The sequence below is a fragment of the Schistocerca serialis genome, chromosome 1, assembly GCF_023864345.2.
Source record: "Schistocerca serialis cubense isolate TAMUIC-IGC-003099 chromosome 1, iqSchSeri2.2, whole genome shotgun sequence".
NCBI lineage: Eukaryota > Metazoa > Arthropoda > Insecta > Orthoptera > Acrididae > Schistocerca > Schistocerca serialis.
Window position 1 is genome coordinate 495,884,173 of NC_064638.1, and position 16,626 is coordinate 495,900,798.

General features: G+C 41.3%; 1 protein-coding gene across 1 annotated transcript in view; it reads right to left on the minus strand.

Moving 5' to 3' along the window:
• Window positions 1-9,454: 9,454 nt before the first annotated feature.
• The window catches only part of LOC126457760 (uncharacterized), a 31,194-nt gene continuing 24,022 nt past the window's right edge, over window positions 9,455-16,626 (minus strand). The window contains exons 5-6 of the mRNA XM_050094325.1: window positions 13,474-13,597; window positions 9,455-9,643 (exon numbers count right to left, since the gene is read on the minus strand). Of these exons, the coding sequence (XP_049950282.1) occupies window positions 9,543-9,643; window positions 13,474-13,597 (225 nt within the window). The 3' untranslated portion in view covers window positions 9,455-9,542. The remainder of the gene's footprint in view (window positions 9,644-13,473; window positions 13,598-16,626) is intronic.

The following is a 16,626-nucleotide window of genomic DNA, read 5'->3' on the forward strand; positions in this document are numbered from 1 at the left end:
CCATGAAAAGATCTCAAGACATACGTCATGTGTCAAATATCAAGGAACTTCGAGATAAGCCTGATGAGATGGCATCATATAGGCAAATATCTAAAATAGGTATATCATCTACATCCGAATGATGCGGTGTCCATCATACTATAACGAGTTGTTGGAAAGTAATTAGTAGCTTTTTTTTTTTTTGTTTTTTTTTTTTTTTTTTTTTTTTGGAGGTGTGAATAGTAAGTTGGTTTGAAGTCGAAGACGAGTTGTGGTAATGGAATGTTCTTATGTGCTGTTTCCATTTGGGTGGTCGATGACTGGAGGATATCTGAAACGAGATTATGTTATGGATACGAAGAAAGGGTTTCATTGATTTTAACTGCCATTAGGGAAGAGAGAGATATGTTGATTTTTTAGTTAAGTTCGTGCAGATAGATGCAGAGATGAGCAACATTGTGTAGCTGGGATAATTAGATTCATGCCAGAGCAGAGCTGAATCGTAGGATCGAAGAACTTTGAAAACTTATGACTAACATTCATGCTTTTTTTGTACCACCTTAGACAGAGTGAGCATGTGAGATGGGCCACTGGAGATAACCGCGACCACAACACTCGAAGGTAAAACAGCCAGTAGTAATCAAGAAATAGAATTAATCCATGGTGTCACGACGTGAGAACTATGGGATGTAAGCCTGTCCACATCTGTTGAGAAGGTATCAGGAAGAGTAAGGAACGTACATCGTTGGAAAGCGTATAATACAAGCAAAGAAAGTTATTTCGACAATCTGCTAGCAGGTGTGAGTTACTGTGGTTGTGACAGTTGTGGACGTTTATTATAGAGTTTATTATTTTATGTTGCGTTTAGCCATAAATGCAGTTTCTTCTGAGTATTAACAGATCCGTGAGAAAGAGATGCGTCAGATGAAGACAGAACAAGACTGCGAAACATACGAAAATGGATACAATATTTTGCTCTTATATTTTCTTTGTGTAACTTTTAATGTTGTTCAGCAGTAAAAGTTTTATTTGTTTTTGATTTTGTTTTATATAGTATGATTCATCATGTGCATATTTAGATAGATCAGTTAGTTCTTGATTTTTTACATCTGGTAGAGGGCAAGAGTGAAGAACAGTAGCAACGACTATGTAATGGTAATGTAGTCTCTGACTGTTCATCAATGTGAAAGGTACAAGGAAGAGATGACCCACTCCTGTATCAGGGGAAGTCAAGCATGTTGCAGTGTCAGAGTCTGCATATAGCTTTTTGTCTTGTTTTTCTTTATTTACGGTGAGTTACATGCTAGTGGTATTATGGCTTTCTCTTAAGTGGAGTCTCACCATCCTGAGTCCTAAAATGTTTGTTGGTGTACAACTAGTTTTTAGAAATGTCATGCATAACTTCACTCTAAAAGTAGTGTTTGTGAATAGGAGAACGAGAGTATGCCTTGAGCATGGGTTACAATCAAAGGAATATGAGAGAGAGCACTCAGTTTCAGCTTGTAAAAACTTTGTGATTTTGTTAGTGTATAACGAAAACAGCTTTTAACATTATGTGTAAATATATTTTTCTGATATGTACACTAAATATTGTATTCGTATGTTGAGATACATTCCACATCGCTACGGGGAAGTGGCGCCACTCTATGGGAGAACAGCAACAGAAGCTTCCACATGGCCCACGTCAGCTTCATTCGGTCGAGAAGAGCTGTACGGGCGACACATTGATCCCCGTTGGCAGCAGTCATGGAGGCTACTCACACCCCATTACTGGGTACTTTTGCTGCTCTTAATGACAAGGGTCATTGCTACCTTAGTCTGTTGATCCGAGGTGAACCTCGCTGGCGACATACCAGCCATCAAAGGATGTTTCCTGCTGCCTTGAGAGACTGATGGGTCCTCCCATTGCTGATGCCATTGGCTCACCTCACTATGGGAATCCTCCTCACCAGAAGAACATACGACACCACTCTCTAGGTGAGGAACCATACCTCAATACAATATTGTCTGCAGATGCAGATGGTTCCACAATGTTGGTCATGCCAGTAAGAACTGGTTTACAAATCATTTGTTATGTCACATCAACACATTACTAACAGGCCCATGTAATGGCACTGGTCTGATAATCATGGTGCAAGAAACAGACTCGTATTGGGTTGTTGTGGCATGCAATTGTACTTGCATCTTAGCGTGACCACCGATGCATGTAATAAGAACATTGACTGTCCATGCCATCAGCGTCTGAAGCTTAGTTCATTAAGACCTAATGAACGTTTCATCACCCGTCTCCCACTTCCCTTTACAGTTCAGTGGTATGTGTATGAAAGGTGCTGTCCTGTGAAGAGAGTAGGACAGAAATTGCATTATGACTCATAATGACTGTAAAAACTGTGTTGATTTTGTATGGTTTTCCTTTTGCGGGGTAATCAATGAGCTCTTGTGTTTTGTGTTATTATCTGTTTATAAGTGTTTTTTTCTGGGTGTTTTTTTTTTTGCGCAGGGTTAAGTTAAGGGATGGCTAGATGCCCTTCCTGCCGCAACTCCATAACCCCCAGGACAGAAGTAGTGTACCCCAACTGTCTGTGTCTAGTGTAATCCATGGAACAGTGCGAATGTGTTCAGATGTCTGCGAGCCATGTAACTGAGGCGGAACGTGGGACCAGCCCGGTATTCACCTAGGGGGATGTGGAAAACCGCCAAAAACTACATCCAGGCCGGCCGGAACACCAGCCTCCGTCGTTAAGCCGCCGGGCAGATTCAATCCGGGATCGGAACGCCTACCCGAGTCCAGGAAGCAGCGCATTAGCGCTCTCGGCTAACCTGGCAGGTTATGTTTTTGTGCACTAAATTTAATACTAATTTTATGTTATGTTTCCATAATTTGAAAACAATTCATTGTTAGAGAAGCATTTTCACACTACCAACAGATTTTTGTACAGTGAAATATGACAACGTGCATGGACACATACATTGATATTTAGCCTGCTTATGTGGTGACTTAAACACATTTTTAATTGGTCATAATTAGTACCATGTTGAATTTATATAATGAAGAAAAAATTGTCAAATATTTGGTAATTGTAGATTTTTCTTATTTGTTTGCTATGCTATTACGCTGAAGAGCCAAAGATACTGGTACAACTGCCTGATAGGCACTTCAGTCTGGAACCGCACGACCACTACGGTCGCAGGTTCGAATCCTGCCTCGGGCATGTATGTGTGTGATGTCCTTAGGTTAGTTAGGTTTAAGTAGTTCTAAGTTCTAGGGGACTGATGACCTCAGATGTTAAGTCCCACAGTGCTCAGAGCCATTTGAACCATTTGAACCAACTGCCTGATACCGTGTAGCGCCAACGCGAGTACCCGGAAGTGCCGCAACACAACGCGGCATGGACTCGACTGATATCTGAGGTAGTACTGGAGAGAATTAGCGTCATGAATCCAGCAGAGCTGTCCACAGATCCATAAGAGTACGAGGGATGGGGATCTCTTCTGAACAGCATGTTGCTAGGCATCCCAGATATGCTCAATAATGTTCATGTCTGGGAAGTTTGGTGGCCAGCGGTAGTGTGTAAACTTAGAAGAGTGTTCCTCGAGCCACTCTATAGCAATTCCGGACGTGTGCTGTCACTTAGTCCTACTAGAATCGCCCAAGTCCGTCGGAATGCACAATGGACATGAATGGAAGCAGGTGATCAGACAGGATGCTTACGTACGTGTCAGCAGTCAGAGTCGTAACTAGACGTATCATGGTTCCCATATCGGTCCCGGCGGAGGTTCGAGTCCTCCCTTGGGCATGGGTGTGTGTGTTTGTCCTTAGGATAATTTAGGTTAAGTAGTGTGTAAGCTAAGGGACATGACCATAGCAGTTAAGTCCCATAAGATTTCACACACATTTGAGCATTTCTTATTTAGTTTCCCATATCACTCCGACTGCACACGCCCCACACCAGTTTAAACAGAGCTCTGCTGACATTCAGCGTCCATGGATTCATAAGGTTGTCTCCATATCCGTACATGTCCATCCGCTCGATACAATCTGAAACGAGACTCGTCCTACCAGAGAATAATCTTCCAGTCATCAACAGTCCAATGTCGATATTGACGGGCCCAAGTGACACGTAAAACTTTGTGTTGTGCAGTCATCAAGGGTGCACGAGTGGGCTTCCGCTCCAAAAGCCCATGTCGATCATGTTTCGTTGAATGGTTCGCACGCTGACACTTGTTCATGGCCCAGCATTGAAATCTACAGCCATTTGTGGAAGGCTTGCACTTCTGTCACGTTGAACGATTCTCTTCAGTCGTCGTTGGTCCCGTTCTTGCAGGATCTCTTCCCGGCTCCAGCGATGCCGGGGATCTGATGTTTTACCGGTCTCCTAATATTCACGGTATACTCGTGAAATGGTCGTAAGGGAAAATGCCCACTTCATCGCTACCTCAGAGGTGCTGTCCTGCGACTATAACGCCACGTTCAAACTCACTTAAATCTTGAGAACCTGTCATTATAGCAGCAGTAACCGATCTAACAATTGCGCCAGACACTTGCTGTCTTATATAGGCGTTGCCAACCGCAGCGCCGTTTTCTGCCTCTTTATAAGTCTCTGTATTTGAATACTCACTCCTTTACCTGTTTATTCGACAGTTTAGTGTATAGGACTGAAGCAAGTCTCAAAATGCTCGTTAACATTTTTTTTCAGTGACACACGCTACGGAACATAGGCACGCAGAACATTGATACATGACCTGTAGTATAACCTTTCATACATAATCAGATTGTTTGTTTTTGATCTTACAGCCGCGCGGGATAGCCGTTCGGAGTTATGCGTCTTGACTCGGTTCGCGCGGCTTCGGAGGTTCGAGTCCTCCCTCGGGCATGGGTGTGTGTGTTGACCATAGCGTAAGTTTAAGTTAGACTAAGTAGTGAGTAAGCCTAGGGACCGATGACCTCAGCAGTTTGGTCCCATAAGACCTTACCACAAATTTCCAAATTTGATGTTACACTCAAGGTACAGTTTATTAGTACGAACCATCGACCCCTCCTTGAACTGATGCATCAAGTCCCTTTCCTTCAGTGTGAATGATGATTAATTGTTGTTCTTTAATATTACGAAATGAGTAGCGTTTTATTCTGTTTGTAGATTGAGTACGGCCTGAGTGAGAACACGAACAAATCTCATTTGGAGAATATTTCACGATTAAATATTGTAATCGCTCTGCTTTTCAAAATTTTTTTGTGGTTTGTAATATTTGCTCTGTTAAAACAATAATTAAAAGTTTTGTAGCGGTCCCAGGGCTAACGTTTCCCCTTGCTTCTCATTACTGAGATAAAAGCGAAAACAGAAAGAAATCGCTAGATCCTGATATTATATTGTAATTACAGGCTCAACATGGTTTAACATAACTGTTTCCAAGCACACTTACGATAAAACAATTAGAAATTTCGTTTAATACAGGTAATCTGTGTAGTAATGAAATTCATTTATCAAGGGAATTGTGTGGCCAAATTTCGCGTGTGTAAATTTTATAGTTTTTCAGCTTATTTAGGATTCAAAGAAAATGGTTCAACTGGCTCTAAGCACTAGGGTTCAAAATGGCTATGAGCGCTATGGGACTTAACTTCTCAGGTCATCAGTCCCCTAGAACTTAGAACTACTTAAAGCTAAGGACATCACACACATCCATGCCCGAGGCAGGATTCGAACCTGCGACCGTAGCAGACGCGTGGTTCCGGACTGAAGCGCCTAGAACCGCTCGATTTATGATTCCTCCTTGTGCTCTACGGACTATCTTGGGCAGAGTGGACGGTCACAAGCCAGGCTTGACAGCAACTATTCGCAATTAATAGGAATTATTTTCATTTACTTTGATTGGTGAATTTACGAGGGGGAGTTGGAAAATAAGTTTCCCATTCGACTGTGGGCACAGTTGTGTGATATGGGCGAAAGACGGCAGGTGAACGGACACGTGCAAGACACGGATACACTATTGGGTAGAGGCCGACCGCGATCAAGCAGATGGCGCTGTTGCAGTGCCTGTGCAAGGCGGAGGCCAGCCGCTCAGTCTTTTCCCGGAGCTATGGAGAGAAAGTGCGTTTTGGAGTCGTGGTCAAAGGCGGAAGTGAGAGCTGTTATCCGCTGTGAATGGGCACATGGAGAATGAGGCACAGAAATTCATAACCGCCTTGTTGAGGTGTATGGTTCAGGTGTGATGTCGAGGCAAATGGTGCGGAGATGATACCATCAATTCAGTGATGGATGTCAGCAAGTGCACGACATACCGAGACCTAGACGGACGCGCACGGCCACTACAGATGCAAATTCCAGGAAGCGAACCGGCGTATAACCATCGATGGGGTAGCGGCAGAACCTGGAATCGAACATGCGTGAGCTCACAAGATCGTCCACGACATACTTCGATACAAGAAGGTGTCAGCACGATGGGTGCCCAGCCAACTGACCCCGACACACATGGAACAACGCATGGCGTTCAGCCTGGAACAGCTCGTGCGTTACCATTAATCTGGCAATGACCTTCTGTTTCGTATCGTGACGGGGGATGAAACGTGGGTCCACCAATAGACGCCCGAATCGAAGGCCGCATCCATGGAGTGGAAACATCCGTCATTTCTTGTCAGAAAGAAGTTCAAAAGCACTCCGTCTGCAGGTAAAGTGCAACTCACCGTTTTCTGGGACGCCAAAGGAGTTTTGCTGCTGGACTTTCTGGAGGATGCAACCATCAATGCTGCGTGGTACTGTACCACTCTGTCGAAACTGGAAGAGGTGATTCGGAAAAAGCGGCGTGGCCTTCTCAGATCTGGCGTTCTGCTGTTGGATGACAATGCGAAACCACGCACGGCGACGGCAACACAAAACCATATTGCAACTCTTGGTTGGGAGCGCCTACACCATCCGCTTTACAATCCGGATTTCGCACCAAGTGACTTCCATCTGTTTCCTGCTTTGAAGAAGACTCTCGGTGGAAGGCCCTTTGGCAGCAATGCTGACGTCAAACAAGCCGTTCAACGCTTCTTCCGTATGCAACGCCCTGATTTTTCCCTGGAAAGCTTTTTGAAGCTTATAAAGCTATATTGGAAATTATGTAGAAAAATAAAGATATGTCTTACCTTTTACGTCTCACTGTCTTTTATTTTCCTTTCACACACAATTCTGACTACAGTCGACAGGGGAAACTTATTTTCCAACTCCTACACGTATTTTCTGTCGCCTTCCTTTCCCAGTTGTTGTGAGTCTTTGATTTTAGTACGTTCACAAGAGAAAAAAGTGTCCCATGCTTCCAACGACACGATCGTTTGTTGACAGAATAATATCGAGAGAGTCCGGTAAGAAGTCAGTCCCCGTAAACGTCGAGAAGAGAATCTCTCGAGTCAATAAATGTGCTTTTCCATGGAGCATAATTCGCTAGTCATTTTCGTTATGTGTTTCCCATCACTGCTTTCCACCTTATGTGATTAGTGACAACAGTGCTACTAAACGAAAAACGTCTTTTTGCTTGTGTATCTGGACGAACAGACGTTGTTGACGATAAACAGCCATCCGAAATGACTCCGAAATAAATTCGCTGAGTACAAATAACTTGGCATCAGCTGTGTTAGAAATAGATGAACTATCATATTGGTGACATATGAAAAACCTTACCTGACCGGACTCGTATCCGGCTTTCCCATTTATCGCGAACTGTCGCGTTTAACCATTAGGCTATCGTTGCGCGACTCCAGACCGAACAGTAGACCGTACATCTACATCCAACACAGCTGAAGCCAAGTTATTCAGATTCAGCGAATTTATTTCGAGAAACGGTTTTTTAATTTGTTTATGAAATTCATTCCCTGATCAGTCGTGCTGAAGTCATTTAGCGTGATACTGCGAGGCGTAACGAATAAATCATGGGTCAGATCTCATTATATTATCTTACAGGCTTAAGACTACATTCGAGTATACCAATAGAGAGGCACTGGCTGCTCTTGATAAGAAGCACAGTAGCTTCAAAAACACCATTACATATGGCGTAAGATGTAGGTCGTATTTTCTGTCGTTCTAGAGTTCAAAATTAAACAGAACCTAATTGGAAGATTTTGGGTAGTTGTGGAGGAAAACAATTCCAGAATTCAAAATGCTCATTTGTAATATGCTCGCGTCGGTGATTCTATGTATGCTGCAGAAAGAATGGTGTGAAATCAGTTGTGGTTTACATGTCGTTCCTGTGGCCAATCAGGGTCGTTTGGAACACATATAAAGTGTGAAGAAATTGAAATTCCGCTTACATTTTCTGTAATTGTCCATCTGCCACTAAGTGTTAAATAGATATAATCGTTCGTAATCAGTATAATCTTCATTCTTATAATCATTTTGAGTTGCCCAGTACATTTCTCTCTTTTATTATTTGATAGGAGCTTTCTCACAAACAGAAGAGGATTTATTTTAACCCGTTCTGATTGGGTTCAGTAATTTATTTTATTAATTCGAGTTACACCTTTGGCACATAACAGTAGACATACATAACCTTTTACCTTACGGTCCCATAACAAAATCATGAAGGCTATGCATTTCTCGGCGAAATGGAATGATGTGCTGCTGTAAATGAACTTACTTTGTTCCCCTCATCATGTATTTCTCTCTATTCCTGCTGTGTCTGTTTTGTTGTGCAACATATCGTTTACTTTTATCATTATACTACAAAATTTCTGCGTATATTTTGTTGTCCCTGAAAGTACGAGTAAATACGTTCAAGTGGCGAATCATGGACGCAACACGCCGCCCTCCCCCCTACTTTTCCTAAAATGTAATGTACGTCATAAAACTTCTGTAGTTTTTTGACACAATAGCTATAGTCTGTTAGGATTCTAACTGGGACAAGTTGAACAGATCATTTCCCCCAAGGCCTACCATCACTATTTGTGTTGCATGACCAAAATACGTTCTGTAGCAGGTAAGTCGCAGTCAGGAGTGGAGCTTCTAAGGATACAGTATAGATAATGAAGGCAGAGTGAAGAAATCTCAAATCAGTAATCTAGAGATTAGAATTACAGATTATGCCGTAAAATGTTCTAGGTGCTAAAGCTAAATTCAGCATAACAGAGGAATGCATTGAGCTAACTGTGTTATCGATTGGTTTACTTTCAGGTTTGTGTTATTATAATGGTACCTTTTTAGCGCATCTCTTCAACACGAAGAAGAAAGAGTGATAAAAGAGTGATAGAGAAGCTTGTATAAGGCCCATCTACTTCACAATTCCGGTTCACACTGTTTTCTTTCCTTTTTCACTTTAAATTAATGACAGTGTCATGAGAGAAGCTATAGGTAGGTTATTTCATTACAATATTGTACCTTAAGGGTTAAGGCTTTAAATAACCTGTAAGATATGTTATTAGTCCAAATAATATTATACGACGATTAAATGTCATGCCAATCAATTGATAACACATACTACTACAGAAGTACAGAAATAGCCATTAAAATACTTTTGTCTACATTTTTTTTTATTGAGAAACTACATAACAATTTTCTGATGCCGGATATAACAGTGGTTGACAAGTCAATGTAACGTCATTCTTGTTTATTAAGTTGAAAGGGTCCTCGTAAGGCAGCCATTCTGTTGTCAATGCATCTCTTTATCAGGTAGACTGTCATGCAGGAACCAGAACCCGCTGTGAAATAGAGGGGCAAAATTTAATACAAATTGGCTTTAACTTATAGTTAATAATAAAATAATGTAGTAATAATAAAATAATATAGCAATAACTCTGACATACAGAGGAGGAAATGATATATAGAGCAGAAAGATCTCAAACCCGGGCGCTATGAAAAAACTGCTTCATGATATACTTCTTGAAGTTTTTAATCTGAATTTCGTAGTCATTTCATAAAAAATTTCATTATAAAATTGTTCTGTATTTCAAGACAAAAGTTATCGTACACCGAACAAACCGGGTATTTAGTAGACATTTTCTCCTTTGCCTCTGTTACTCTCTCTTTCTGTCCGCCGTTGCCTCACATATACTATGTTCGTGCACACAAACACAATCCAATAACTTTACAAGTAGCGTCATCAAATACACTGTGCCCCAAAAGGCAAAAGAATCAATAATAATCAACAGCACGAGGATGCAAAAGGCAATAAAAACCATTGCATTAAAGACACATAACGTCTATCCACAGAACATATAGTTTGTAACGGAAGCAGTTTCATGGTGATCTCTCCACTGGCAAAAGATTCCGGAATAGTCCCCGGGAGGGGGATGGAAAGGGAATATAACCATGAAGAAAAGGGTGAAAACCAACGAAAGTATAACTTTTCACGAGTCGGGGTGTGGAATGTCAGAAGCTTGAACGCGGTACAGAAGTTAGAAAATCTGAAAAGGGAAATGCAAAGGCTCATTCTAGATATGGTAGTGGCCAGTGAAGTGAAATGGAAAGAAGGCAACGATTTTTGGCCGGATGATTGTAGGATACTATCAACAACAGCAGAAAATGGTATAACTTGAATAAGATTCGTTATGAATAGGAAGGTAGGGCAGAGAGTGTGTTTCTCTGAACAGTTCGGCGATACGGTTGTTATTATCAGTATCGGCAGCAAACGAACACGGACAACGATAGTTCAGGTACACATGCAGAAATCGCAAGCTGAAGATGAAGAAATAGACAAAGTATATGAGGATGTTGAAAGGGTAGAAAGGGTAGAACAGTGCGTAAATGGAGACGAAAATCTAATAGTCATAGCGGTCTGGAATGCAGTTGCTGGGGAAGGAGTAGAAGAAAATGTTACAGGAGAATATGGGTTTGGGACAAGGAGTGAGAGAGGAGAAAGACTGTAATAAATGTCAGCTACTAATACAAAATACTCTCTTCAAGAACGAGAAGAGGAGGAGGTATACTTGGAAAATCGGGTAATATGGAAAGATTTTAGGTAGATTACAGAATAGTCAGACAGAGATTCGGAAATCAGATACTGGATTGTAAGGCATACCTAGGAGCAGATACAGACTCAGACCACAACGTAGTAGTCATGAAGAGTAGGCTTAACTGTAAGAGATTAGTCAGGAAGACTCAATACGCAAAGAAGTGTGATACAGAAGTACTAAGTAATGACGAGATATGCCTGAAGTTCTTTGAGGCTATAGATACAGCAATAAGGAATAGCTCAGTAGGCAGTAAAGTTGAAGAGGACTGGACATTTCTAAAAAGGGCAATCACAGAAGTCGGAAAGAAAAACTTAGGTAGAAACAAGGTAACTGCGTAGAAACCAGAGGTAACAGAGGAAATACTTCAGTTGATCGATCAAAGAAGGAAGTACAAAAATGTTCGACGAAATATTAGAATACAGAAATACAGATCGCTGAGGAATGAAATAAATAGGAAGTGCAGGGAAGCAAAGACGAAATGGCTGCTTGAGAAATGTGAAGAAATCGAAAAAGGAATGATTGTCGGAAGGACTCACTCAGCATATAGGAAAGTCAAAACGACCTTCGGTGAAATAAAGAACAAGGGTGAAAACATTAAGAGTGCAACGGGAATTACACTGTTAAATGCAGAGGAGAGAGCGGATGGAGAAGATTTGTGTGATGTCTGATGCGGTAGAACAAGAAACAGGAGTCGTTTTAGAAGAGACAAGGGATCCAGCATTATAATCAGAATTTAAGAGATCTTTGGAGAACTTCAGATCAAATAAGGGAGATAGGATAGAAAACATTCCATCAGTGTTTCTGAAACCATTGGGAAAAGTGAAAACAAAACGATTATACACGTTGGTGTGTAGAATGTATGAGTCTGGCGACATACCTTCTGACTTTCGGAAAAATATCATCCACACAGTTCCGAAGACTGCTAGAGCTGACAAGTGCGAGAATTATCGCACAGTCAGCTTAACAGCTTATGCATCCAAGTTACTGACAAGGATAATATACAAAAGTATGGAAAAGAAAACTGAGGATGTGTTACATGACATCAGTTTGGCTTTAGGGAAGGTAAAGGCACCAGAGAGACAATTCTGACGTTGCGGCTCATAATAGAAGCAAGACTAAAGAAAAATCAAGATACGTTCATTGGATTTGTCGACCTGTAAACAGTTCTCGACAATGTAAAATGGTGTAAGATGTTCAAAATTCTGAGAAAAATAGGGGTAAGCTATAGGGAGATACGGATAACATAAAATATGTACAAGATCCAAGAGGGAATAACAACAGTGGACGACCAAGAACGAGGTGCTCGGATTAAAAAGTGTGTAAGACAAGGATGTAGTCTCTCGTTCCTGCTGTTCAACCAGTACATCAAGGACGCAATAGTGGTAATAAAAGAAGGGTTCAGGAGTGGGATAAAAATACAAGGTGAAGGGGAATCAATGATACGATTCGCCGATGACATTGCTATCCTGAGTGAAAGTAAAGATGGATTACATGATCTGCTGAATGGAATGAACATTCTAATGAGTACAGAGTATGGATTAAGAGTAAATCGAAGACTAACGGAAGTAATGAGCAGTAGCAAAAATGAGAACGCCAAGATTCTTAACATCGGGGTAGATGGCCACGAAGTAGATGAAATTAAGGAAGTCTGCAACCTAGACAGTAAAATAACCAATGGCAGATGACGAAAGGAGGATATAAAAAGCTGATTATCAATGGCAAAGAGGACATTAATTTGAGGAAGAAATTTCAGAGAATACACGGCTGGAGAATGGCATATATGGTAGTGAAACATGGACCATGGGAAAACCGAACAGAAGAGAATCGAAGCATTGGGGGTATGGTGCCACAGAAGAATGCTGGTAGTTATTTGACCGATAAGATAAGGAATGATTAGGTTCTGCGCAGAATCGAAGAGGATAGGAAAATGTGGAAAACACTTACAAGGAGAAGGAACAGGATGATTGGGCATCTGTTAAGACATCAGGGAACGACTTTCACTACACTAGAGAAAGTTGTAGAGGACAAAACCTGTAGAGGAAGACAGAGATTGGAATACTTCCAGCAAATAATTGAGGACATACGTTGCAAGTGCTACTCTAAGATGGAGAGGTTGCCACAGGAGAGGAATTCGTGGCAGCCGCATCAAACCAGTCACAAAACTGATCACTCAAAATAAAAATCACTCTGGGTTATATCTCTGCAACAGCAGTAAGAAGAATAAAGCAGTGAGGTATGATGAAAGTAAGTTTCGTTAGTGTCGCGTAGAGAAATGAAAAATACTGATCAGCATATACAAAAAAAATTAATTAAACTGTTAAAAGATCCTTACCAGGATCCTAACGTACATCATAATCACCAATATGTTATGCGAGGAAGAGACAATTTACAAATCAGTAATCAAAGGAACAGTTACTCAATAACGAACCTATCAGATTCTACGAAAACGCATGTCTACAGGCTGAAGAATAAAGGAGACCACTTGGATACCTGTTGTGGACGGTCATCACACGTACATGTGAGTACTGATGCTAAAATTAACAGATTAGCAATGTTACCGTATTAATAATACTTACTCATTGTAGCGCACTCCTCCATGATCTTCCTGATGTCCTCCGTGTGGTTTTTGCCATGCGCTACGGAGATGTCGATCTCAATCTGCTCTGCAAGCGTTGTGTTCCATGTGCCGTCGGTGTTTACCTGTGCATGAATGTATATCTGGAACTTCCACATGAAAAATTATTTCTACCATATTTCATAAGTGAAAATATTCTCCTGTAATCATGATATCATGGTGGCTGTCAAAATTGACTAAAGATGAATGGAGAAATGAAATAACAACGAGATTCGTGGAAATTCAGGGCATCTTGTTTCTATTGGTACCAGTCGGTTATGCAGTCTGTACTAATGAAACTCACAACAACGTGAAATAACAGCTGCATTTTACAGTATTATGAACTACCTAAGTGTCATATTTTGGATGATCATACCGTCGATATCATACTTCGTTTCTGATAAGATTGGACGAAATTCTGGTCCTCATCTTGCCTATAGTACAGCTATGTTCACCTATGACATTACCTAAAGAAAGATTAGCCACTGAGTCAGTCACTTCATAATGGCATAATGGTAAATGCAACACAATTCATTACATATTTATAAATGCTACCCACATTCTATTACTTCTTGTTTCCTCAAAAGCGTTTTTGAGGTGAATACTCGTTTATGAAAGCTTGACAAGATATCAGCGAGAACTATGTCGAATTATTTTATTGATTTTTCTTTGAGCCTAGTGATTGAGGAGCTACGTGACCAGTGAGTGGTAGCAGCTCCAGGCCACATAAACTGAAAATGGCTGGGAGAGCAGTCTGCTGACCTCATGCCCTCCACACTGCATCCAATGACGCCATTGACAGAGGATGACATGGTGGTTGGTAAGCCCTGATGGGCCTCTGGAAGGAGATCATGTTTATATTCACTACTGTGTTTATAATCATTACAGGTTCCAATCCATTCTACAGTTTCTTCAGGTCCGTTAATCAAAAGACATGGTAAATTTTATCTCACATAATTAATCTAAAACACAGATGTGATAAACAAGAAAGTGTATACGAGACCTATTGTAGATGCAGAGCAACCTGTCAATTATATGTGATGTGCTCCGCATTCGGAAGTCTCTAATTTACACAATTGCGATGACAGGGATTATAAAGGAGCACAGACAAGAATGTTATGATGTGCCACTTTCTATATGTGGTACATCAAGAAGTTATTCTGCTGAATATATATATATATATATATATATATATATATATATATATATATATATATATAAATCACAAATAGGTGCCCTGTCTTTCCTTATCCATCCCCTACTGCCCCCCTCTCTCTGTTCATGCACTCCTCTATCCATCTCACAATCAGCCTTCCCCCAGCCATACCCAACTGCAAATGTAGTAGCCCCTGCAAAACAGGTCAATAAAGCAGACCGATAGTAATGCAAAACATTGCACCTGTTGTGCAGGACAGCCTACATGTTATGGGCTGAAAAAAAAACCACACACACACACATACATACATACATACACATCTTCACCCTATTCACGTTGGGGACAGGAGCCAACTTCGAAATCTTCAATGGGAACCCCCACTTTGTATTGCAGATTACGATTCTACCGCAAAGGCTACACATGTTTTGTATGAAGTACTTCCTTTGTTTGGTCACAGATGGCGCTGTAATCGGAGGAACAGAAATGGGTACACAATCGTAATTTACGACATGCTACTCAATGGCACTTGAATATCCAATGGCATGTGGGACCCCACATACATGCTGTGAAATTCGGACAGGCCAGTATCTCATAACTTCTGATTTCGAAACCCCATTCGTAACGTTCTATTTCTCTGACATACCGAACAGGAAACTACTTTACGCACCATCGTGAGCATGTAGTGAATTATGACGCATCATGACATAGAAGCTCTAAACATTTCAATACCTGCGCAGTGTTTTTTGTCTGCACCCTTACTTATAGTTTCGAGAACAGACGCGTTTTTAAGAGAAAGCCCGCTCTCGTTCGCTCTTTTATAAGGTTATGAACGCCTTTATGTCTGATGGCAGCGTACAGACCAGCAAAAGAAAACCAAGCAAACTCATTGCAGTAGAAGATAATTAGATGGCTGTACCATCAGCAGTGCACCCAAGCGGCAGTGCATCAAGAACTTCATGCTGTCGATTTGCACAACCAGGCAGTGTTTTGTGAAAAGGCAAGTCAACAAATGCAGACGACCCCCAAGTTCTTTACTGAGGTCCTATTTTCCGATGAGTCTACATCAACAAAGCTTGGTAGTGTTAACAGGCATAACATGCATTACTGGAGTGCAAGACAATCTGCACTGCTTACGGCAAGTTGACCATCAACATACTCGGTCAGTTAACGTACGGTGTGGCATCATGGGGTACAAAATCACTGGTCCGTATTTGTCAACAGCACGTTGAATGGGAAAAAACATCGAACATTTATAGAACAAAAAGTACCAGTAGTAATGTAGGATATTGCCCTTGATGTTCAGCAACGTATGCGGTTTCAGCAAGACCGTTGCCCAGCGCATTTAACTGTTGCAGCACGAGAGATATTAGACCGTTTTTCCGGTATGCAGGGTGGTCCATTGATCGTGACCGCGCCAACTATCTCACGAAATAAGCATCAAACGAAAATACTACAAAAAACGAAACTCGTCTAGCATGAAGGGGGAAACCAGATGGCGCTATGGTTGGCCCGCTAGATGCCGCTGCCATAGGTCAAACGGATATAAACTGGTGTTTTATTTAAATAGGAACCCCAATTTTTTGTTACGTATTCGTGTAGTACGTAAAGAAATATGAATGTTTTAGTTGGACTACTTTTATCGCTTTGTGATAGATGACGCTGTAATAGTCACAAACGTATAAGTACGTGGTATCACGTAACATTCCGCAGTGCGGACGGTAATTGCTTCGTGATACATTACCCGTGTTAAAATGGACCGTTTATCAATTGCGGAAAAGGTCGATATCGTGTTGATGTATGGCTGTTGTGATCAAAATGCCCAACGGGCGTGTGCTATGTATGCTGCTCGTTATCCTGGACGACATCATCCAAGTTTCCGGACCGTTCGCCGGATAATTACGTTATTTAAGGAAACAGGAAGTGTTCAGCCACATGTGGAACGTCAACCACGACCTGCAA